Source organism: Aspergillus fijiensis, assembly GCF_003184825.1.
Source record: "Aspergillus fijiensis CBS 313.89 unplaced genomic scaffold BO72scaffold_31, whole genome shotgun sequence".
Lineage (NCBI taxonomy): Eukaryota > Fungi > Ascomycota > Eurotiomycetes > Eurotiales > Aspergillaceae > Aspergillus > Aspergillus fijiensis.
The window spans coordinates 154,880-177,804 of NW_024469007.1; the positions used below are offsets into that span (position 1 = coordinate 154,880).

Here is a 22,925-nt window from a genome sequence, read left to right on the forward strand (position 1 = left end):
CGATATCAGCCCTTTGCGTGTATGCGTGCTCCAAAGCATAGGCAGGCAGGGTGTTCGATCAAGTATCGGTTCGAACTGCTGGTGGGCGTGGGGCAACTTGGACCGGCGGATCCGAGTCACAGTATCCACAAGAGTCAACCCGGCTGAATGCAGTCTGAACAATCGGCATACTCACCCCAGACGTTTTTGTCAATGACTTTAAGCTTAAATGTCTTGCAAGCGTGGTGGAGTCAAGCTCAGACTCCAGAGGCTGACCAATGCACCACTGTTATTGCTCGAGAGCTTGCTCTCGTCATCGGAGAAGCAACTCCTATGATATTTCTACTATAGTGAGCTGCACCTAGATTCAAGTGAGTACAGTTGAGAGTCTCATGGCGTTCGTCGTATGCTCAATGATGAGGAGAAGAAATGAATCTCTTCTGGCGACGCGGCGACCATGACCTGGAGCAGCAATGGCGACCACTCACGAGACTGGCAACTGGTTAGGTATGTATTGCACAGTTCTACCGAGAGACTCGGATAAGAAACCAGCTCCCCACTCTCCAAGTCAAGTGAGCATTGACCTCGGCAAGTTTCTTGTTTGGATGGAGGGCGGCAATGCCCGCTCAACAAGCCTTCCGACTGGAGCCCTCGGATGGAACGGCATCGGCCCTTGGCTTGCCTGGCCCTACTAGATTAGGACTTGATTTGCGGAATGGGATGGTTAGTTCACTGTTGCTACACACTCCTACTGTAGACTTTGTTGGACTCATTCGGAATCCCAGTGATGAAGCACACAATCGCCAAATCGATAACGATAAATCCCTTGGAAAGAAGAAAGGAAAGTAAAGTGGGGGGAAGAGGGACGGTCCACGCGGGCGACGACGGCGAAGGCCATCGCCTGCCTGTTTGGGACCCATGCGAGATATGGAGTGCACAACAATTGGAAGAGACTAACCGACCAACACCTCCTTCTCCTCCTCCTCCTCTAAAGTCTTTCAGGTTTTTCCCCGTTGTTCCCAAAACTATTTCTGCACAATATTCCTTTTGCTTCTTCTCGTCTTCCCTTATCGGCCATGCATATTTAAGACAAAGATCTGCTCTTACGCAGCTCGACAATGGCCAGCGAGCTTCAACATATTAGCCAGGCATCATTTCAACTCAAGTTCTAGTCACACTATCCCCACTGAAGGCCGCATGCGTGATTCTCTTCGCTTGCTCGGCCTTTTCGTCTCTGTTATCTTCCATCCTGGCATTAGAACATAATTCTCGCCCTGCCTTTCATTAAGATCCAGGGAAGAATCAGACAAGCCAGTATAAATAGCTTCGCTGCTCGCTAAGCCGTACATCGCTACTCGCATCTCTGAGAAGTCGTGCTCGGATGTCAATAAACCACCCAATTTCCGCTCTACATGTCTCTATGGGTAATGGCGGCAGACAAGAGCATTCACAAAGACGAGGTCGAAAGCCCTGCGGTTACCAGCGAGACTCACCGCGACGTCGTATCGTCCAAAAATATCATCGAGACACACATTGACAATAAGCCTGCGCCTCAGAAAGCCGACAGCTCTCCGGTGATAGAAGGTAAAGATGAGGAAGACCGTGCTTCTTCGACTCACACTTCTGACGAAGAGCAAGAGGAGCCAGTTGTGGTACCCCGACTGGAGCGTAGGGGGCTCTTTGGGCAGCTTACGCTGCTGGCGGAGGTGGTAGACCCCAAAGTCTATCCTCGAAAGACGAAATGGTTCATCACATTCATAGTTGCAGTGGCCGGGGCTGCAGCTCCCATGGGCAGCTCGATCTTCTTCCGTGAGTCTATTCATGTCCCCTGACACCAAGCACATCCTAATCTGTGCCTCCACTGGGCAAAGCCTCCTTGTCTCAGGTGTCAAAAGAACTAGGTACCTCGACTACCGTCACAAACCTGTCAATCTCATTATACATGCTTAGCATGTCTATCTTTCCACTGTGGTGGTCTTCGTTTAGCGAAAGGCTTGGACGACGAACAATATATCTTGTCTCTTTCACTCTTTTCGTCATATTCAACTCATTGTGTGCCATCTCTAGCTCAATCGCTATGCTAATTGTCTTGCGACTTCTGAGTGGAGGTGCTTCTGCCTCGGTTCAAGCAGTCGGCGCGGGAACTATTGCCGATCTTTGGGAGCCAAGGGAAAGAGGGCGTGCCATGAACATCTTCTATCTGGGGCCACTGTGCGGGCCATTGATAGCTCCCATTGTTGGTGGGGCTCTAGCTGAGCGATGGGGGTGGAGAAGTACTTTGTGGTTTTTGGCAGTTTGGGGAGCTATCACTGTCATCCTCATCTTTCTTGCACTTCCTGAAACCCTGGCCGTCTCTGGTCAGGTAAGACAACTCAAGGAAGAACAAATGGAACCGATAGATCGTCAATTGAGTCGTGTCTCATCTCGGCAAGTCATTCACGTTACAACCAAATGGCTCAAGTATCTCAAGATGGTACTCTTGGATCCTCTGAAGATTATTCTCTATCTGCGGTATCCCCCGGTTCTGCTCACGGTCTACTATGCCAGCATCACGTTCGGCTCTCTATATGTACTCAACGTTAGCGTTGAACACACGTTCGGAGGTAGCCCGTACAATTTCACTACAATCATCGTCGGCTTGCTATATATTCCAAACTCACTGGGTTACGTCGTGGCCAGTACCTTCGGGGGCCGTTGGATGGACAGCATCATGCAACGGGAGGCCAAGAAAGCCAAACGGTACGACGAAAATGGCAAGCTGATATACCATCCTGAAGACCGCATGCGCGAGAACGCCTGGCTTGGAGCTTTTCTTTACCCTGCCGGGCTGATATGGTATGGCTGGTGTGCGGATCGGGGCGTTTTTTGGCTGGCACCGGTACGTTCCAAGCCCTCAAAGCTGTCAACTACCATCGAAGAATTCTTGTTGTCCCTGTATTTACACATTCTGAAGCCTCACTAACTGTACCGGGCAGATGATTGCGAACTTTTTCTTCGGTGTCGGCTCCATGCTGATCTTCGGTATGGCAACGACGATGTTGACCGAGTTCATGCCCAAGAAGTCATCTGCAGGAGTTGCACTCAACAATTTCATGCGCAACATCTTCTCGTGTGTGGGCTCTGTGGTCACTGCGCCGATCATAGATGCCATCGGCAATGGGTGGCTTTTCACCATCCTCGGACTAGTCGCTTTTGCGAGCAGTTCTGTCCTCTTTGTGATGAGGATCTACGGACCCCGATGGAGGAAATCCATGGACGCGCTCAGAAAATGAAATCTTATATGAGAAGGCTGTGAGCATCTTTTATACTCGACCGAGGGCTGTGGCGTCGCTTTGGGTATCCAAGTCAAGATCTCGGGTTTCTGTCGGCGCACTCTGTCACACACTGACATGAGAATCTGACGTCGAGAGGAGGCTTTCCCAGGTAAATATCACAATGCATGCATTCGATTCTCGGTTTGAATCCCTGCGTGAAGCTGAGTCTAGGCCCAAACCTCGGCGCTACAGAAAAGGTATCAGTCTGGCCGAGCACTACAGCATATTCCAGGAAGCTTGCACAGCTTCATGATACCCGACGCATGGTCATGTTATTTTTAGAGTTAGTGATGACGGCATACAGATGACTCAAATACATATACTGTCAGACTGATAAAGTAGTCGATGTCATCGGTGTCAAGCATGCAGCTGAACCCGATTGTGATGCCAGTGGCTGCTAGAGGTAGGCGGTGATCATCAACAGCCTCATGTACAGTGCAGTGCATGTTTCATGTGAGCAGCCTAATAGCCTTTCCGAGCTCAGCGACCAAAAGATACCTTATTTTAACACTTCTTGCATGAATGACCGTTAGAGATGTAAGCGCAGTCAGACATTGCCCAGTACTCCCAACGTCTCGGAAACTATTTTTACCATCAACATACTGTAGTTAATGGTAGGGACATTTATCGGTCTGCCCTAGCCGCTCTGCGTTGCTCCTTGCGAGCCCAAAATAAAAAAAAAAATAAAAGCTCAGGTAGGACAGCAGCAAGTATGAAGACAAAGCAGCGGCGGAAAATCTGAGGTTGAAATAATGATTTGTCGACAAGAAGCTTGAGAGAAAAAGAGAAGTAGATGTAAACTGAAGCCTTTTGGAAGCATGAACTGATTTTTTCATCATCTGTTCGGGTCCCAAGCGGCAACTTGCATAAGTTGCCCAGTGGAAAAAAAAGCCATCTTACTCAAAATTCCAGATGATAATCGGCAAGGATTAAATCTCGTGACGATAACTCTGGCCACGCTGAGTACAGTACGTACAGTGTAGTAATTACCGGGGATTTACTACACAGTAACTATGGAAAGAGGCAAAACCCGGGCTCTTCGGCCCGCTGCATTTGACCTCCCTCCCTCTTGCTTTGTCTTTGTTTGCCTTCCTTGGTGGTGGTGGTGGTGGGATGACCACTGTGTGGCTCAATGGATAGGCTGGCTTACTGGACAATCATACACTTTGTTTGTAAGGGACGGAGAGGGCAATATACATACTACGTTTCCTGCAACACGATTTGGTGCAGCGACTCCCTCGTTTGACCACCCCACTCCCTCCCACCCGCCGATTCTCCTCATTAGATCTGGAAGACACTTACCTTTCACAATGAGTGGTATAGTGTGACAGCAGGGAGTCTTTTGGGCCGTGGGTTGGGTGACGCACGCGCAACTGCAGCAGAAGAAGGGGGAATGAATTGGAAGAAATCTGGTTGGCGACTGGAGGAGAGGGGATTGTTTTTTGTTGGCCGTTCTCGCTTGCTGGCAAGCAGAATGAGATCGTGACTTCCTTTACCTCCTCCGATGAGATGCATAGAAAGATCTAGATAGTAGGGGGGGGGAAGGGGGGCGCTTCCTCGTTGCTTCTGAGACTTTGTCCATCATCGCCCATCGGGAGGCCCGATAGTCTTGTCTGATTGGAATTGATATACGTGGAGGACGTGTCAAGAGGGGGAGTGGGAGATTGTTGTGGTATGCACTATGATACTCCTCTCTTTTCTGCTTCGTCCAAGCGCCCTAAGCAGGGACTTGTGTGCAGAAGCTGTCAAATTGGTGATGGAGAGGACGAAATGCTCAGTACTCAGTACTCAGTGCTCAACGCAAGGTGGGCAGCGAAGTCTGCAGCGATACTCTGTAGTCCCCACAGATTTACGTACGGGGAAAATTTGGTTTCGTTTCGGACTTTTCGAGAGCGAACTTGGATTGAGGCTAGCTTAGTTAGCGAGTTTTCTCTTTTCTCCATCTTCAGCATAGATAATCAATCTTTGAGGTTGTCTGTCTCCTCAATAATTCCAATGGGTCCCCGAGGGGGAGAGGGGGAAGATTAGTGGTGGTGGTGGATGCTATGGCGGCCACTCACAGGCTGCCAAAACAGCAGACCGGCGCGCCTCACTTCGCTGCGGGTGCGACGACGGTCTGGCAGTCCTAGAGCATTATTTTTCTGTTCCTGCTCGTGAGATGGATATTTCTCAGATCAATGGGTGCCAGAATGCTGCAGAATTCGGAGAATAATTGTCAGCTGGAAAAAGAAAAGGGAATATCGAACCCCTGGTCCGTGTCATTTGATGCGGTGCCCTGGTGGTGTGGTTGTGTAGCAAGAACTTAAGGATGGAAAGATGGAAAGATGCAGTGGAAACAGCCTGAGGCCGAGGCCAGGCACTGAGCCTAAACAGGCAAGCCCGCTATTCCTGGTCAGGCAGTCCAGTGATCTGCGGGCGGGTGCAGTAACTACTCGTAAGTAGGTACTCCGTACCTACTGTGTAGGTACAGAACTGCTGACTTGGCCGGTGGGGATTCGCATTCAGACGGATCTTCCTCTTCTCTCCCCTTCTTTCACAGCTGCCACAACAATCGCCTCCCCTGAGGTGTTGGCCGTGCCTCTATCAGGTACCAGAGCACAGTGCAATGTGGCCTTCACTCATTGTCTCCCAACAGATCCCTCACAGCTGAAATCTCGATGATGATCTCAGATGATGACAGTGATGTGTTCTGCTCATGATCGATCGCCCTCTTCAGATGTCCCAAGTATACCAGGAGATACTCTGTGTACAGTACTCCGTACAGAGTGCACTGATCAGGGAATGGGCCTGGCCATGAGTTATCGCATGCACCCACTTCACCACCCCCAGTTACAGTACACACAAATTCCCTATCCCATGTCGCCTCGAATTGACATGGGGCCCAGTCTCTAAAGACCCCCTCTCCATACAAATCCATACAAAGAAATGCATCCAATCTATTGCCCTATCCACGCAATTGTTGGGCAGGAATCCACAACTGCTTCCACAGGCGCTAATGCTAATGCCAGTACGAAAGTCGATATTGGCAGTGGTCGCAGTCAATCAATTTCCGAGTAACCGGAGTCATTCACGTCTTCAGCTATTATTCGCCCTCGATTGCTTGCCTGCAACGACTTTATGTTGCCTTCATTGGCTGGTCATATCACTTAACCTGGCATGGATCCGTGTTCACCCTGCATCCTGAACTAAAGCTGCCGGTTTGACCCTATGCTTTGTTTTTCCCTTCTCCACACGGAGAAACTCCCTTCCAACTGCATCAACTTGCAGTTCTGCTTTGATGATCGACCTCAAATGATCATCAACTAAGCGGGTGAGAGAGCAAAGACAAGGCAAAAAGAATCAAGGAAAACGAAAAGGTAAAGAGTTAACCAGGCTCGGGAACAACAACAATCAGAGGGTCCCGATGGAGCTGTGGCACCACCCCCACCACGCTAAGGACTCTCTCAACGAAGCACCACCCATCTCCCATCTCCCGACTATCCAGCTTGCATTCTATCCGGACTGCACGGCGCACCCACTCCCCGCCACCACTACTGCGACTTTTGCAGATGGCAGCCCTCCGGCTTCCCCCCCCCCTGCCCCAGTGATGCTTCCGGAAAAAGACCCTCTGTCGATGTCCCCGTCCGCCAGGGCCATTGGGCCCGTGAGACGTGGTCCAATCAGAAGAGATGCCGTTGGGCAGTTCGTTCATGACGTCCCCAGCCCCAAGCCCGAAAAGTATTGCTCAACAATGTTCTATACCACCGGGAAGTGGATTCGCTACGATACGTTGCCTCGCATTGAATCCAGAATGAAGCCCTCATCTCGTTGGCGTATCGGTACATTCGGGCCTTTGTCGCTTTGGTCACTCAACTCGCCCTTTCCAGGCCCTCTAACCTAATTCAACAGGGTTTGCTTTTGAGCCTTTGACCTGACATTTTACATATTCCCCCCCTCCGTTTCACATCCTGTGCTTCTTGCATTGCCCCTATTTTTGGTGCTTCGTTCATTCGTCTCTTCCCCCCTTGTCCATTTTCGCCCTATCTAGAACCCGACGGGAGTATGTCATAGTTCTTCAATGAAAATTTATACCCCCCTCTCCCTCCCTCACAAAGTCAGCTGGAGTCTAACATAGCTCAGTAACACTCGCCACTGATCCGATGCAATGGGTAAGAAGAAGAATATCAACAACAAAAAGAAGAACAACAACAACAACAAGAACCGACTACCGATAAACGACAATCCAAATTCCAACGAGCAAGCTTCTTCCCTAGCTGAACCCGCCCCGGAGACGGTGGCCGAAGTGATTGGGAATGGAGCAACCATCGATCCAGTATGCTGAGCTTCCCAAGTTTGAGTACCATCAGACACTCGAGCGTCATTACCAGACCTTCGACCGTCAAACCATGCAATTTCATTATTATTCTGTTGCTGCTACCTCGTCCGATGATGGTCTGACCCCGGCTAAGGACCAGGAGAACAACAAACCCGTCGATGGCCAACCTTCCGACAGTGCTGCCCAGGAAGAAGGATCTGATAGCACCTCAACTGATGGTTCATCGTCGCCCGATTCTGGAGGTATGTATTGGCCTACCTTTGCCTCACCCTCTCTATCATGTCCCATCAATTGCTTTCTTGTTTTACTAAGTATCCATACAGAAACGTCTGAGACAAGCACACCACCTTCCGAGCCCGCCGAAATCGCTGCTGATGCTGTCGACGACACCGATGCGGCACCCAAAGAGGACAGTGAGACACCTGCTCCCGCGCCAGATGCACCCGCAACGGACGCGGACGATAGCACACCAGCAGGTGAAGACGCCACACCAGCCGATGACGCACCCAAAGAGGACGCACCCGAAGACGTAGAGCCAGAGCCCGCCGCCCCCGACGCAGCCGACAGTCCACCGGCACCAGCGGAGGAGACTACTGAGCCTCCCCCCAGCACTGGTATGCCTACAAAGAAGATCAGTTCACTAAGTCAGCTAACATTACACCTAGAGGAAGACTTTCCGGCCTGCGACCCCTCCGCCGAAGAAGACAAAGTCGAAGCCGAAAAGCAGGCGGTTGAAGCTACCACAGCGGAAGAAGAGACACCAGCAGTCGGTACAGAACACCTCATTGATCTGAACATTGACATTGTTGACTTCGACGCGACAACTGACCCCTATATAGACGGCCCATCGACAGAAGAGGTCCCGCCCGATACGAATGCTGATATTCCCGGTGACGACAATGCAGGTGCGAATGACAATAGTGATGCAATTAATGACACCTCAGCCACAGAAGCCAAACCGGAGGAGGAACCGAAGGTGGCCGAGGCTCAGTCAGAAGCTCCTGCTGACGGTGCCGAGCCTTCAACCACTGAGGCCGTTGTAGGGGAGGCTGCGGAGGAGGCAAAGGCCGAGCCCGTCAAGGAAGAAGCGCTAGAGGCCGCAGAGCAGGCAGGGGAGGGAGCGCCAGCAGAGACAAAAGAGGAGGTCACAGCAGATGCAGCTGCCGCCGAACCTGAGGGGGACGCTACAAAGGCAGAAGAATCTGCACCAGTTGAAGCGCCCGAAGAAGCAGGTCCCACTCCAGAAGAGATTGAGTCACCTGCAGCAACCCAAGAACCCGTGGCAGAGGCAGAGGCAGAGGCAGACCCCAGCCCTCCAGCTCCCACTGATGCGCCCGAAGAAGCTACTTCAGGAGAAGTTGTTGAGGAAAAGGGTACAGGCGAAGACATTGCCGAGGCCGAGGCACCTGCCGCAGAGACCGCGGCCGATGAACCTGCTGCTGATGCAACAAAAGATGCTCAGGATGAAGCACCAGCTACGCCAGAAGAGTCTACAGAAGTGACGGAAGCGGCAGTCGAAGAATCCACGGACGAAAAGCCGGCCGAGGAAACACCCGCGGAGGCAGAGGCGGCGGCCGAAGCTGCACCTGCGGAAGACCCTGCAGGTGAAGCTGCGTCGAAAGAGGAGCCTGCTGTTGAGGAGCCTGCAACAGCCGATGACGTGGCTGCCGAAGAAACGGCGCCTGCCGAAGATAAGGCTATTGTAGAAGAATCTGCTCCAGCTGAAGAGCCCGCTGCTGAGACTCCTGCTGCTGAAGAAGCTCCCACTGCTGAGGAACCGGCTGCGGCTGAAGAACCGACTGCTGCTCCAGAAGAAACTCCTGCCGAAGAAGCTGTTGCTAAGGAGGTTGTCGCTGAAGAACCAGCCGCCGAGAAAGCCCCTGCTGCTGAGGAAGCCCCCGCCGCTGAGGAAGCCCCCGCCGCTGAGGAAGCCCCCGCTGCTGAGGAAGCCCCCGCTGCTGAGGAAGCCCCCGCTGCTGAGGAAGCCCCCGCCGCTGAAGAAGCCCCCGCCGCTGAAGAAGCCCCCGCCGCTGAAGAAGCTCCCGCCGCTGAGGAACCAGCTGCTGCTGAAGCTGTCGCTAAGGAGATTGTCGCTGAGGAAGCTCCCGCCGTTGAAGAAGCCCCCGCCGCCGAAAAAACCCCTGCTGCCGAGGAGCCCGCACCGGAAGAACCTGCATCTGCGGATGAACCGATCGTCGTTGAGGAAGCTGTCGCTGAAGAGGTCGAAGCTGAAGAGGTCGAGGCTGAAGAGGTCGTGGTTGAGGAAGTTGTCGAGGAGGCCGTTATCGAGGAAGCTGCTGAAGAGCCTGCAGCAGAAACCGTCACTGAGGAACCTGCGGCTAGTGAAGAGCCCGCTCTAGAGAGATCTATTCCCGCCGACGAGCCCGCCACTCCCGAGGAGCCTGCTCTCGAAGATGCTACTCCCGTTGAAGAGCATGTCGAAGAGCCTACCGCCGTAGAGGAGCCCGCACCTGTTGAGGAGCCTGTCATTGTCGAGGTCAGTCCTGCAGAACATGTATCTGAGGAGCCAGCGCCTACAGAAGATTCTGCTCCTGAGGAACCTGCTGCTGAGGAACCTGCTCCTGCCGAAGAGCCGGCGGCGGAAGAAGTTGCACCTGTCGAAGAGCCTGCACTTGCGCCCGCTGAAGAATCTGCATTTATCGAAGAACGTGCTCCTGCGGAACCCGATTTGGTCGAACGTTCTCCCTCTGAGCCTGAGCTTCTTGAGCGCTCTCCAGCCGAAGTACCTACTCCTGCTGAGGAGCCTGCTGCATATGAGCCTACCCCAGAAGAGCCAAGTGTCGACAGAGGGGTCCCCGAAGAGGCCCTGGCTACGGATGTGTCGGAGGATATTGACTCTGCCGACCACGATGACGAAGCCTTGGCTGCAGCCGGTGCGGCAGCGGCAGGGGCAGGGTTGGCAGCAGCGGCCGCCCACAGTTCACGAAGGAAGAAGAAGAGGTCTCCCGATTTGGAGCGGGATCGAGACCGAGACCGCTCCAAGAGCTCATCCGAAGGACATCGATCAATGCAGCGGCAGAACAGTCAACGCGGTAGCGGTCTTACTGGTCGATGGGCGGAATCCATGAAGGAAGCCCGACGACAGCATGAAGAAAAGGCCAAACAGAAGGCAGCCTTGGCCGAGAGGGCCGAGAGGGCCGAAAAAGAGCGCCGTGCCCATGAACGCGAGCGTGCAAGACGCGCTGAACGAGAACGGGCTGAACGGCCTGAGAGATCTGAGCGCGTTGAACGACATGAACGACATGAGCGGACTTTACGTACTGAGCAGCCTGAGCGAGCTGAAAGGCGCGAGAGAGCGGAACGAGCACAGCGACAGGAGCAAGCGGAGCGCGAACGGGCTTTGAGGGCTGAGAGAGTCGAGCGTCACGAGCGGTCTGAGCGATCGGAAAGAATGGAGCGTCTTATAAGCGAGCAAGACAGCAGCTCAAGCCGACCGCGACACCGCAGCTCAAACCACTCTGAGAGCTACGAGGGCGATCGCAAGAGCAGCTCCTCCTCCTCTCGCGTCATCCCAGAATCCACGACCACGAAGCCTCGCTTCTTCCTCAAATACATGGCCGATGGCTCCGACAACCGACCGCCTCTGATGGTCAACGCTGCCAAAGCGACCGCCAATGTTTACGACCGCTCGCGACGCCCCTCAACCACTCATTCCCACAGTCATCGATCCTCGCAGGAAAGCAAGAGCACGAGTGAGCGCTCCACCGAGTCCTCCCGCCGCGAAGACGAAGAGGATCGTGCTCGCCGCGAGGCTCGCCGGGCTCGCAAGCTGGCCGAACAGACCGAGGCGGCGGCGGCGGCGGCGGCACCGCCAGCGAAAGAAGAAACCGAGCGGCGTCATCATCGCGGCGAGCAGCGCGATAGCACCGAGTCGTCTCGCCATCGCCATCACAGACACCGCCGGGACCCCACGCCTCCTCCGAGCGGGGCTTCGAAGATGAAAGGCTTCTTCAAAGCCGCCGTCGCTGCACACTGAGTGCATTGCTCTCTTCCCCTCCCCCCTCCCTCCTCCCCTTCCTCCATCGAGTTCATATTCCACGATGATCACCGACCGTCTCATATGTTCAACCCCTGCATCTATACATTACTTTCTTGTAACTTTCCCCCCCATCTTTGATTGTTTTCTTTTGGGATTCATACATTTTGAGCCTGCATTTATAGGTACAGCATTTGGGAACGGGGCATCGTGACTTTTTGTGGTTAATTGTTTTTCATCTTCATGTCTCTTGTATGAGCGAGCTCCCCCCTTTTCGGGTTTCATCTACTCCGATTGTATCTCGATACTTCTACTCTCTACTTTCAGTTCCTCGTCTTTTTGTTAAGACAGGTTACCTTGCAAATGTGTTTTCTTTTTTCTACCAAAAAAGCAACATTTACCCTTTGAGATCGTTTCAATTTACACTGAGGTTGAGACTCGTAACGAACTGTAGTTATAGATGTACAGTGATACACATTGAAGCCCCTGGATGTACATACGCGACTACAAGATTGGAATCGCCAGCCCATCTCCCCTGAGATCACTTCCACCACTGTAGATCAGCTTTCCTTCATCATAGTGGCACCGGATGATCTGGCCCCGACCAAACATGCCCCTCTTCCAGCCGGCCAAGACCTTCACCTCGTGGCCCAGACACCTCAGGCCCTCGATCGCCGCCTCGGAGATGCCCTCCTCCACGTAGACCGCGCGGTCGACGCTCTTTCCGGAAATGTGCTCGCCCGCCGCGATACAGATGCGCGGGGAATCCAGCGCCGCCTGGGGGTGATAGCCGAAGGCGAGCATGTTGAGCAGCACCTGCACGTGGCCCTGCGGTTGCATGAACCCGCCCATCACGCCGTACACGGAATGCAGCGATCCGTCCGAGACGTTCGTGACCATGGCCGGGATGATGGTGTGGTAGGACCGCTTGCGCGGGGCCAGGACGTTCGGGTGGTCGGAGTTGAGCGAGAAGTTGGCCCCGCGGTTCTGGAGCGTGAACCCGCAGCCCTGGGGGATGATGCAGGTGCCGAAGCCGCCGTAGTTGCTGTTGATGAAGGAGATGCCGTTGCCCTCGCTGTCGGTGACGGAGAAGTAGACCGTGTCGCAGTGGTTGTGGGCCGGGCTGCCGTGGTCGATGATGTCGGAGGCCCGGTCCGGATTGAACAATTTGGCCCGCTCGGCGAGATAGGCCTTGGAGATGAGGTCCTGCGAGGGGATCTTGTTGGTGTCCGGGTCGGTGACCCACCAGGAGGCGTCGGCAAAGGCGATCCGGAGGGATTCGATGAGCGCATGAAGGTACTCGGCCGAGTTGTGTTGGGCTTCACTGAAGATGGGGATCTTGCCGGTACGTTCGAGCTCCTCGAGGATGCCCAGGGCCATGAGAGCGACTATGCCCTGGCCGTTCGGTGGGTGCTCCCAGATCTCGACGCCCTCATTGGTTTCGTCGGTGGTGCCGTCAGTCTGCTTGGAGACAATACCCTGTCCCGTGAATTTGAGGGAGATGGCTTCCGTCTCTTGGCTTCCAACCTCGGCGTGGTACCTCAGGTCGTCTAGTGTCATGTAGCCTCCCAGGTCCTGGACGACTTTGACGATCTCTGCGGCAATGCGACCCTCGTAGAAGCCCTTCTTGCCGTGAGCAGCTAGGGAGCGGAATGTTTGTGCGAGGGTTGGGTTGCGCAAGATCTCACCGGGCAGAGGGCTACGGCAGCCGTCTTTAGCCGTGGGGTCGGATTTGAGCATCTCTCTAAAGTTGGGAGAGGCAGCGCGAATTAAGTGCTCGCTTTCATGCCACTATTTAGAACGGTTATTCCCATCGGTGCTAGACCAGACAGCGGGTTGAGCGTATCTCAGAACGTCTCTCGAAGCCGAAATTGCCAAATATGGAGTGACTTACGAAATAAGAGGCCAATTCAGACACAGGGAATCCCTCTTCGCCCAGTTCAATTGCGGGACGCAAAACATCCTCCAAAGTCAACTTCCCACTCCCAAACTTCTCGAATGTGTCCACCCACCCTGCAGCAGCTCCAGGGGTTGTGGCTGCAAGGACACTATCCATGGGAATTTTCCCCGACTCGCCGGGACCTAGTTTGAGATCCTCCCGCACCTTTTCCAACGTCGCGCTGCCAGGGTATCTGCCGGAGCCATTGATGGAATGGACCTTCTTTGTCTTGGCATCGTAGTAGAGGCAGAACATGTCCCCTCCAATGCCCGTGGAAGAGGGTTCAGTTATGTTCAATGCAGCGGCTGTGACCAGTTGACTATGTTAGTATTCGCTTGAGAACGAAGTCGTCGACATTCAATGACTGACCTACGGCAATTGCGGCGTCCTGTCTAGAGGATTAGCAGGGGCATGTCTGTTAGAGTTTGCGATGACGAGGACATACAGCAGCGTTGCCGCCATTGCTGAGGATTTTCTGACCTGCAGCTGCAGCTAGAGGTTGCGTGCAAGTCACAATGCCTTTGGTACTATGTACAGTACTTCGTCGACTGGCAAAAGGGGCAAAGTCGGCGTTGAGACGAGAATAGATGGCTTTAGAATTGAGTGGCATTGTGGAGGGGGGGGATCGTTGATTCAATTGAGAGAGCGGGGTGAGGAAGGGCGGCAGTCGGCTTTGGAGAGGCAAGCGAGGGAAACAAGCGAAGTTATACGGAGGAAAGGAAGGATGGAGAAGCTAGCGGAAGCGATATGACTCCAATATTGGTTGAAGGGCTATTGGTAGATAGGCCCGGCCGAGGATAAGAAGAGAGCGCGACGACGACGATAACTAAAGTTACCCCACTACTGAGTGAGGGGGAATCTCCAACTGTTGCCGGAGGGCGATGGCGTTATCTTATCGGAGGACATCCTGCTGGTTAGAGTTGGAGTTGGAGTATAACTTAGCTGGGAGTGGTGAGTGGCTTGCAACAGCCATGACTCTTTAATACTCCGACAGTTTGTAGTACAGATGCAGTGGTGCAAAGGTGGAGTTATCATGGATGAGCATCAAAGAGAGATTATTTGTCTTGTCTGCAAACAACTGTAGTCTCACGTGATGCCGCATGACCTTCCCGAATGGGTTGTCAGTCGGTCGGGGAAGCAGCGATGATAAGATGGAAAGCGCGAGGAGGATCTGATATGATCGCATCCAATTTCATCTCCGTTGCTCTACCCTGACCCTCTTCTCTCCTCTTTCTTTTCCTTAGACGTTTCATAAAAACACTCGCTGTCTTTGCGGTTGGCATCCCCATCAGACCCAGAGAAAAGAAAAGAAAAGAACCACCACGGCTTCTGGATCGCCGAGACGAACCACTTCTACTATTCAACTATTGCCCAGCTCGTGCTGGCCCCGCGCCGAAGAACGGAGCTGGATCTTTCCCAGCCGTGTCATTCCACTCCCAACATTTATGGATCTCAGAAAATCCCCTTTCAGCTATAACTAGATCGCTGTATCTTTGCCAGACGCAAAGAGTCTACGTATACTTAGCTAACCGGCTGCTCACTGTGCGAATTCTTGTCCGGTGAATAATAGAGCTTGAGCCGTGTGGATCCCCCGCCTCCTTAACCATCCGTTCCTCTGCCGTCATTGTCACAATGGTGGTCTTCGTTGACTACGATCACGACGCGTTCAACAGGCATACTTTCCCTGGCGTCCCCGATACACTCCTGCATCCTTCCTTAGAACCTCAAAAGCCCACCTTGTCCAAGTTGCTGGCAGTCGGTCCGGATCCATCGACGAACGTGCCTGCGGCTCATGATCAGTCCGCCGCTCCGTCACAGAATCATACAGTCAACCATGAAGATCAACAGCATGCTCTCAACCGGAACGCTTTTTCGGCCGCTCTTAGCTGCTATCCGTATGGAATACTCTTGGGCCAGGCTACTGAAGTGTCTGGTTCCTGATGTTGTGCTGACTCACCATCCAGGATCATAAAGGAAATTGCTCGAGCAGTCGACCTGAACACCTTGCATGCCCTCTCCCAGACCTGCCGCCAGTTCCACGCAAATCTGGCCCCATACCGCTCGCTGTTGATCAAACAGACTTTACGCTGCGAGAATGAGTACATCGAGACCGTATCGGACATGCTCGACAGCGGAGCAGCAATTCCCGATAGCGTCAAGTCTGTGCTGCAAATATTGAGTCAGAACGCGAGAGCATCGGGCCGAATAACCACTGGCAAGGTTGCCAAATGCGCTCGAGATATGGTTGCTGAGTGTCGTCGATGCTCTAAAGTGGTGTGCCGGGTATGCTCAGGCCTTCCCGTCTCCAAGTTGAACATTGACGGACTAACGTTAGCTCGCTGCAGAATTGCACCATTAAGCCTCCCTCGAGCAGCATGTATAAAAACCGCATTCGCCGTCTCTGCACAACCTGCCAGACAGCCCCGTTAACTGACTTGATTGATCCATTGTCTCCTTCGTCTCAGTCTGCCATGGCTCACGAATCATCAGCACTAAACCCAACGCCAACGTCCATTGCGTTTCAACGGACTCCATGCAATTGTTATGAAGCGATCTGGCTCTGCCATCAATGTGGTCACCGTGTCCGCAGCAATGACACCACCTACCGTCGCGTCTGGACCTGGCGTACACGTTACAGCACCTATCTTGGTGGTCTAGGCACAGGGATCGGCGAGGGCTGTCAGGGTGTCAAGTGCGGCCGAGGGGAACAATGCCTTGCAGCCAAAGAGATTGAGCTCGAGGTTGAATGCGAAGCGGACGAGGCGTCCGGGGGTAGCTCGCCGGATTACAGTCATTACTATGAGCATCGGAATCATGCGCATAGTCCTCCCAGACACACCACCATCGAAAGCTGGGACCACCGCGAGGGGGACGAACCCGGGTATTTCCGGCAGGAGATCATCGGGATCGGAGGGAGGGTGAAGCAGAAGGCGAAGAAGAGAATTATAGTAGGAGCTTGTGTGGCGGAGCATGAAGATGAGAGGGAAACAGGAGAGTATCTCACTAGGGAGGAGAAGGGAGAACATCGTAGTTGGTGCGGCTGGTGTTGGAGAGTCATCCTTGCGAAAGGGGAGATTCATTAGTCCTAAGATCTGGAGTAGCTGAGGGGGGGGGATAATTGTTAGCACAAGTATATCAGTAGGTAGATCGAGTTGGAATTCCACTTCCCAGATGTAGCACACACGTGTCTGCCGCTTAGCCTTCATTCAGTGAGCAGAGCCCGAACCACGTTTGCTACATGCTTCATGCAAAGCTACCGCGTCCTCGTTTTACAAGTCTAGATCTCCCCCCACTGAATCTCTACACCAATGAAGCCTGGGTCAAAGATAGACTGAGGAACGGTTCTTAATCGCCATATCTTAGAGAAATCCACTACTTTACGAACAAGAATATGGTGACTATTCTACTAAGCCTGCACAGCCAAGCACACCGTCTGCCGCAAGTTTGAGCCCAGCCAGGACATATCGCTACAGTCACAAACCCCCTCCCCAGAAGTGACCATACAGTCTATCAGCTTACTCGCATCGACGAACAGTGATCAAACTCGGCAAACACTGCTTACCAAGAATCTCGATTATACTCTAAGCAAAGCAATGTGAAGAAAAGCAATGAGAGATATATGTACGATTCCAGATAGGAAAGTCTATAGCTAGATATACAGAGTATTTGTACAGACCGGAGAGAAACAGTTGTCGATGAACAACAGCGAAGCAGAATCAAAGCAGACAAAACAATGCATGTACCAAAAAAAAAAGAAATGCCTGTTCAGGCCCCGAGACCAGAGAAACCCAAACAAATTTCCGAGAGAGAAGAACATCGAACACCGCCGCGCATGTAGACTTGATATAGCATAACTCAATAAGGCATCAGAGAAAAACATTGATCGACATAGGAAATAGATCGGGAAACAGATTGCGGAATACAAAGTAAAAAATCAAGTTCCTTGCACAAAAATGGGTATATAGAGAAGTGGTAAATAAGAAGAAGAGAAAAAAAAAACCATGCATGAGAAAATGGAAATTGAGACAAAGGAGATGCTGTGCAGTAACTTTATAAGCCGATGCGAGTCTAATAAAGGCAGCTCTGATGGTAGGTGGGTGGAGAAGGAGACAGGGTAGCTCCTTCCCGAGCTCGGAGGGTGGGGTGTAGTATTTTGTGTAATCCTCTCTCCGACGAAAGAAACTTTGGGAAGCCTTTGCAGGATGGATGTTTCGAAATTGATGGGGTGGATGTTGCTTTTTCCTGTTCCCTCTTTTTTTGAGGTGGTTTTCTGTTTTGCGCGTTCTGTTTTCCCAATTCGAATTGTAAGATTAGCCGCGTCCGCTGCGTCGATTGCGTATTAGACATTTCGATTATAAGCTGAATCGATCTTCCCCTCCAAAGCATGGCTGATAAGCCCCTACTTATTGAGGATCCGGCGAGGATGAGGTCTAATGGATCGTGGTCGTTACTTCGTGCTTCTCGTGCGCGCTTTCACATCGTCCATGACTTCCAGCCCATGTTGGCGGGGAAGGCGGCGGGTGGTAGCACATGCTCGTCATAACCCAGGCTATGTGTTGACCAGCTCGGCGAGGAGTAGGCGCATTGAAGGGACTGTCAGGCCGGTGTTAGTCGGAAAGGTTTCGAAGTAAAGCTTGTTACAACGTACCGGTTGAAGAAGACCTTCGGTGAGGGGCATGGGCATCATGCTCATGGATGGCAGGCTGATGTCCTGCTGGTCCCAGCAGCCCATCCGCGATTGCATGGAAATAGGCGATGATGTCAAGTCGTGCTCAATAATGCTCTCGGGGTAGGGTTCGACTGTGGTCATAGGCGTGGACACCACGGAAGATCGAGCGTAAGAGTGAACTGAGAGCGAGCCATCCGAGACGGGAGAGGGGCATGTGTCCGGGGTAGCGTAGAAGCGACTGTCCTCGATCGACTCGTGAATGTGAGGGCCCTGGTACAACGGGGTGTGGGGTGCCGACTGCAAATCAACTCCATTCCACATCAAGTTGCAATCGCTGGCGAAATCGGGGTGGATAGCCGGCCCGACGAGCGATCCTACGGACATGGCATTCTGGGGCTGGGAGACGGTGAGATAGGGAGTCGGGTGGGCGTTGACGGGTGCACACTTGGGCACATAGGCCTCGGGCATTACAGAGGTGCGGTTCTGACGCTGCCATTGTGCGGTGTGGTCCATCTGGGCCTCGAGCTCACTGGGGGTTTTGCATTAGCGGCCAGGCAGTGACATTTAGCATGGAAGATCACTCACTGTCTTTCCATGTGGCGGGAAAGCAAGTCGGGACGGTGGAATGCTTTCTTGCAGTTGAGGTGGGCGCATCGAAACAGTGCCTCGGGGTTGTGGTTCAACTCATGCCGTCTACACAAAGCAAATTAGCACGTGAAAGAGTCGAACCGGGTACATTGCCATCAAGTACCTTCTATGCTCTGCTCTGGTGAAAACCTTGAATTTGAATGTTAGTCGAGAACTCTATATTGACTGAAAATTCATGTCTACGTACTTTGTTGCACCCTGGATACTCGCAGGCGTGAACGCGTTTGCCCTTCTTCGCTTTGCTAATGCGATGCGTCGTTGGGGTGTATGTGATGGGGAGAGGAATCTCCGATTGGGCAGTGCTTCGGCGCATGGTGACTGTATGTTGCTGGCCAGCAATTGATGTTGTAGTATGAGTGATAGAAGAAGAGTTGGTAGGAAGTGGTTGTTCCTGTTGCTGTTGGTGTTTGAGATGTGTAGGAGTAATTGACTTTATAGAGTCGTGTGGAGAGGTGAGGATAGACAGGAAATCTGCCGGCGACTGGGTCGAAGATATAGTTCTGGTTCCTGAAGGAGATGATCCCCTGGTCATTCTGTAACAGACCCAGACTTGTCAGGAACGGGAGGTGAGCTATGGGTGTGGAGATTGGGGGTCGTGAGCAAGGTGGGCTGTGATGCAGCTATACTAGCAAAATTGGGGAACGGGCCAGAAGCATGGGTGAGTGAGATCAGGAGCTGATTGATTTGATGTAGATGATTATGATGATAATGATGATGATGACGGGAAAATGCCTCGCATCTGCAAATCAAGAGGGAGGCAGTGAGATGCGGAATTAGAAAAAGAAAAGTGAAGATCTGAAACGAACTGGTATGGAGAACGAGGAGAAGGAAGGCTTAGAAGAGGGCCGGGAGAAGGGTAGTGAGAATAGTTACATGCAGAGAGATGATGGAGATATAGAAGATTCCCCCAATGCGGCTAAGTCTACCTCTCACCTACCACATACGGTACCGAGAGATCGCCGGGTAACTTGGGGGAGAGGGGAGGGAAAGACAGTTCGGAAAATAAAAGAATAATTCAAATTTAGAAAAAAAAAACAATAAGATATTTGATGGGAATAAAAAAAGAATCAGAATTAATAAAAAAAAATCAAAGTAATATGTGTATACATCCCAAAAATCCAGACCCAAAACGATCGAGAATAATACGAAAATGCGGATTTTCACGAGAATATTTGACCAATGTAACCAGCATCAATGGCTAGTCCCGAGTAGTCAGAGGTAAGCGAGCAGAAAAGCAGTTCTTGATGATCATTCTCTGCAGGGTGATCATACTGGGTTAGCCACCATGGCTATGTTGGCTTGCTGGGGACAGCACGAGTGGGTAACCACTTTCGGCGGGATCGACCCATCCTCATTTTCCAAAGTCAAAAGGATCAGATCAATTCCCTAATTTCAATCGAAATACACATGATTAACGGTGCGGGAGACGGGGAAGGAAGGATTGAAACGGGCGACGGGCGATAAGAAAGTGGACTCGATACGACAAGTAGTACATAAATTGAAATGGAGATATCAACTCCAAGAGAAAAGAAGAGACACAGAATAATGGGACTGGGGGAGAAAGGCAATGTACTGGACAATACGGAGAATAATCAACATCACTGCAGAGAGTTAAGAAAAAAAAAAAAAAAAAGGAACTACTGAATAGTTGACAAATAATGTGTATCGTCTCATCTGCCGTTAGTTAGTCATGACAACAACAGCAGCAAATTGCAGCCGGTAACAGACCAACACCTTCCAAGTCTGCGGCTGAGGCGCACTGCAGGGATTGGGAGAGAAGAGAAGACGAGGATAGGGAGGAAAAAAGGAAAAGGGGAACAAATAGACCATGCCATCATGGAATAAATTACGATGCCGGTATGCAGCTCGTACCACACACCCACCACCGCCCGGTCTACAGCGGTTCAGTCAATCAATCACTTGGTGGAAGTTGCACCTGTTGGCTCGTCCCCATCTCCCTCCATTGTCATCACCATCCTCATCGTCTCCCGCCGCCACGAGGCGACGGGGAGGAGAGAGGGGAGGGGGGAAAGTGGGGGGGAGGTGAGGATCCAGGGAAAAACAGACCTTCCGATCGAGAATTGTCTGGATGGATCATGGATGGATGGGCCAATCTATCTCCCGGAAGAGGAAGGATATAGTTCACAGAATAATATTCCTACTCGCAGAATGCGGGCAATAGGATAATAAAAGACATATTAAACATCAATCAATATGAACTTCAAGCCATCTATCCACCCACCCCTCATGCCATACAGGACTTCGGATTGATTAACCGGGCCTCATGTCTTTGCTGCCAACCCACGCGGCTCTGCGTCTGTGTGTCTACCTCTAGATCGAAAGGTACAATACAGTAAGTACTAAGTACAGTACTAATTCTATGCAGAGAACTGCAATGCTGAATAATGGGTGGTTTAGGGCTTACGACCATGTGAATGTCTCGCGCGTGACAGGGGTCTTCAGCGGATCAAACTGATCTTAGCGGCTAGGAGAGGTCAGGATATCGACGATAAGGAGCAAAATTCTTGCAAGATCAATGGAGGAGGAGGGGGGGGAGGGGCGTTGGGTGGTGGTTGTTAGGAGAGTGGGAGTTGAAGAAGAGACAGTCCCCGAAATCCAATCAACAGTTAGAAAGAATGTTGGGGATTTGAGTCTTCTCATTGGTGTGCTCGCGTGAACTAGTGTTAAGCGCCTCTTAGGTACAGTACTTTTACTGTCATGGCTGAGGTTGGGGAGGGGGTGAGAAGAGATATCTCCACTTTTACCCCCCCTCTGCTTAGCGTGCTGAATGGGAAACGACTCATGGAGGCTCTCGCTCATTGTCCGGCCCTCCCCGTAGCAATCAGGTTCAGGCTTTCCGTCCAAGCCTCAGGGGCTCCACCATGAAGACTGGAGAATGGAGATTGCTATCCGCCCTAGGCTAAATGACTGAGGGTGCCAGGATGGTCGATTAGACTAGACGACTCCATAGTAGAGCTAAGGTCAAGACTCAAAAGGCCTAGAAACGTAGGTAAACAGAAGCTCCACGGACCACTCCAGCCAAGATGGATCCCCCCATCCCGAGCCAACTGGAATCAATTGAACCAAGTGGAGCCACTACTATCCACTCACCTCTTTTGGGAGTTTATATCCAGTCACTGCAATTAAGCGGCTCTAGCATTCGCCCACTGGCCTGCTTTCCATTCAGACTGCGATTGGCCGAGAAGGCCTGGGTAAAGGGCTTGCATGGCTACATGAATCAACTACGCACTGTAGAATACTCTGGTTCTTTCAAGCAATCCCATTGCTGACCATAGAAATTGCGGCATCGTGTTAAAGAAACAGGTTGACCATGGTTATTTACAGTACCAGAAGAGCCTCCAGACTGCCAGTGGCGGCCTGCGGGTCCCTCTTGATTGCTTCTTACTGGCGTAGGGTCGGATTAGCCCGCTAGTCGTCCAAGCAAAACTCAGGGTTTACCGCTGTCATAGCATAGGCGGTCGTTGGCTTGAGTCAAAATGTCCTCTTCTGGGTTAATGAGGTTAATGGATTTGTCCGCCATAAGACCATATCAAGTAAAAGAAGAATCCTTGACGACCCTTGGCACCGTTGAATGTGTCATGATTGCAAGGGCTGCGAAGGAGCGATGGAGAACCACCCGTTCGGGCATATAGAAACATTCATTATAGAGGGATCAGGCAAGGGAGAAAGACCAGCTGAGGTCACACAACCACGTGTAGGACGATCGGCGTGTTTCCGTCGGTTACCTTATATTGCTGCCCGTTATGGAAATATTCTCTGCCAAGCAAGATTTCATGGTCTCTGTTAAGGGGGAGGGGGGGCACGACCACACACGCCTTCGTCACGTCCTGTGATTCGATGAAACCTGTGGTCAGAGCCCTTATCGGGGCCTGCAGACAACGGGAGGAAGACTTAGCAACTGGAGTCTGAAGAATCATTGTTACGGCGGCGATAATTACCATACAAGCTGGACGCCTGACGAAGAATAGAGTTCCGTAGACTGCTCCCTGAAAATAGATAGGATATTCGGTCTGGAAGTACTGCAAATCGACCAAGGTGGTCTG

At 52.1% G+C, this 22,925-nt stretch overlaps 7 protein-coding genes across 7 annotated transcripts; 4 read left to right on the forward strand and 3 right to left on the reverse strand.

Annotated features, from left to right (window-relative positions):
- Window positions 1–1,391: 1,391 nt before the first annotated feature.
- Window positions 1,392–3,251, forward strand: BO72DRAFT_469501 (MFS transporter; the record flags this gene model as incomplete). Its single annotated transcript, XM_040946964.1, has 3 exons — window positions 1,392–1,788; window positions 1,851–2,857; window positions 2,955–3,251. The coding sequence occupies 3 exons, from the start codon at window positions 1,392–1,394 to the stop codon at window positions 3,249–3,251; spliced, it is 1,701 nt and encodes a 566-aa protein (XP_040800138.1).
- Window positions 3,252–6,453: 3,202 nt separating this feature from the next.
- On the forward strand, window positions 6,454–7,379 carry BO72DRAFT_148165 (uncharacterized protein). Its single transcript, XM_040939212.1, has one exon. It carries the CDS (start codon window positions 6,697–6,699, stop codon window positions 7,171–7,173), a length of 477 nt encoding a protein of 158 aa, XP_040800139.1. The 5' UTR covers window positions 6,454–6,696; the 3' UTR covers window positions 7,174–7,379.
- On the forward strand, window positions 7,277–7,675 carry BO72DRAFT_148474 (uncharacterized protein). Its single transcript, XM_040939215.1, has 2 exons — window positions 7,277–7,360; window positions 7,419–7,675. Exon 2 carries the CDS (start codon window positions 7,438–7,440, stop codon window positions 7,612–7,614), a length of 177 nt encoding a protein of 58 aa, XP_040800140.1. The 5' UTR covers window positions 7,277–7,360; window positions 7,419–7,437; the 3' UTR covers window positions 7,615–7,675.
- Window positions 7,676–10,325: 2,650 nt separating this feature from the next.
- BO72DRAFT_148455 (uncharacterized protein) lies at window positions 10,326–11,899 on the reverse strand. The gene is made up of 3 exons (XM_040939214.1): window positions 11,477–11,899; window positions 11,255–11,357; window positions 10,326–10,976 (listed from the first exon to the last, which is right to left on the reverse strand). Exons 1-3 carry the CDS (start codon window positions 11,687–11,689, stop codon window positions 10,654–10,656), a joined length of 639 nt encoding a protein of 212 aa, XP_040800141.1. The 5' UTR covers window positions 11,690–11,899; the 3' UTR covers window positions 10,326–10,653.
- BO72DRAFT_148826 (gamma-glutamyltransferase family protein) lies at window positions 11,822–14,269 on the reverse strand. The gene is made up of 4 exons (XM_040939216.1): window positions 13,990–14,269; window positions 13,914–13,932; window positions 13,500–13,849; window positions 11,822–13,396 (listed from the first exon to the last, which is right to left on the reverse strand). Exons 1-4 carry the CDS (start codon window positions 14,152–14,154, stop codon window positions 12,110–12,112), a joined length of 1,821 nt encoding a protein of 606 aa, XP_040800142.1. The 5' UTR covers window positions 14,155–14,269; the 3' UTR covers window positions 11,822–12,109.
- A 907-nt stretch (window positions 14,270–15,176) lies between these two features.
- On the forward strand, window positions 15,177–16,627 carry BO72DRAFT_380756 (uncharacterized protein; the record flags this gene model as incomplete). Its single annotated transcript, XM_040941400.1, has 3 exons — window positions 15,177–15,439; window positions 15,509–15,827; window positions 15,890–16,627. The coding sequence occupies 3 exons, from the start codon at window positions 15,177–15,179 to the stop codon at window positions 16,625–16,627; spliced, it is 1,320 nt and encodes a 439-aa protein (XP_040800143.1).
- Window positions 16,628–18,017: 1,390 nt separating this feature from the next.
- Window positions 18,018–19,174, reverse strand: BO72DRAFT_459849 (C2H2 finger domain protein; the record flags this gene model as incomplete). Its single annotated transcript, XM_040946438.1, has 5 exons — window positions 18,018–18,137; window positions 18,193–18,742; window positions 18,799–18,906; window positions 18,965–18,990; window positions 19,049–19,174. 5 exons carry the CDS (start codon window positions 19,172–19,174, stop codon window positions 18,018–18,020), a joined length of 930 nt encoding a protein of 309 aa, XP_040800144.1.
- Between the last annotated feature and the right edge of the window lie 3,751 nt (window positions 19,175–22,925).

What these genes read in the sequence shown, in the direction of transcription:
- BO72DRAFT_148826 (XM_040939216.1), bottom strand. Translation starts at nt 14,154, where the DNA reads ATGCCACTCAATTCTAAAGCCATCTATTCTCGTCTCAACGCCGACTTT. An exon ending in CTGAATTGGCCTCTTATTTC is followed by an intron (nt 13,397 to 13,499) that starts GTAAGTCACTCC and finishes CGTTCTAAATAG; the next exon opens with TGGCATGAAAGCGAGCACTT.
- BO72DRAFT_148455 (XM_040939214.1), bottom strand. Translation starts at nt 11,689, where the DNA reads ATGAGACGGTCGGTGATCATCGTGGAATATGAACTCGATGGAGGAAGG. An exon ending in GTGCTATCGCGCTGCTCGCC is followed by an intron (nt 11,358 to 11,476) that starts GCGATGATGACG and finishes CACGATCCTCTT; the next exon opens with CGTCTTCGCGGCGGGAGGAC. An exon ending in GTTGAGGGGCGTCGCGAGCG is followed by an intron (nt 10,977 to 11,254) that starts GTCGTAAACATT and finishes CGACTCTCTCAG; the next exon opens with CCCTCAAAGCCCGTTCGCGC.
- BO72DRAFT_148474 (XM_040939215.1), top strand. Translation starts at nt 7,438, where the DNA reads ATGGGTAAGAAGAAGAATATCAACAACAAAAAGAAGAACAACAACAAC.
- BO72DRAFT_148165 (XM_040939212.1), top strand. Translation starts at nt 6,697, where the DNA reads ATGGAGCTGTGGCACCACCCCCACCACGCTAAGGACTCTCTCAACGAA.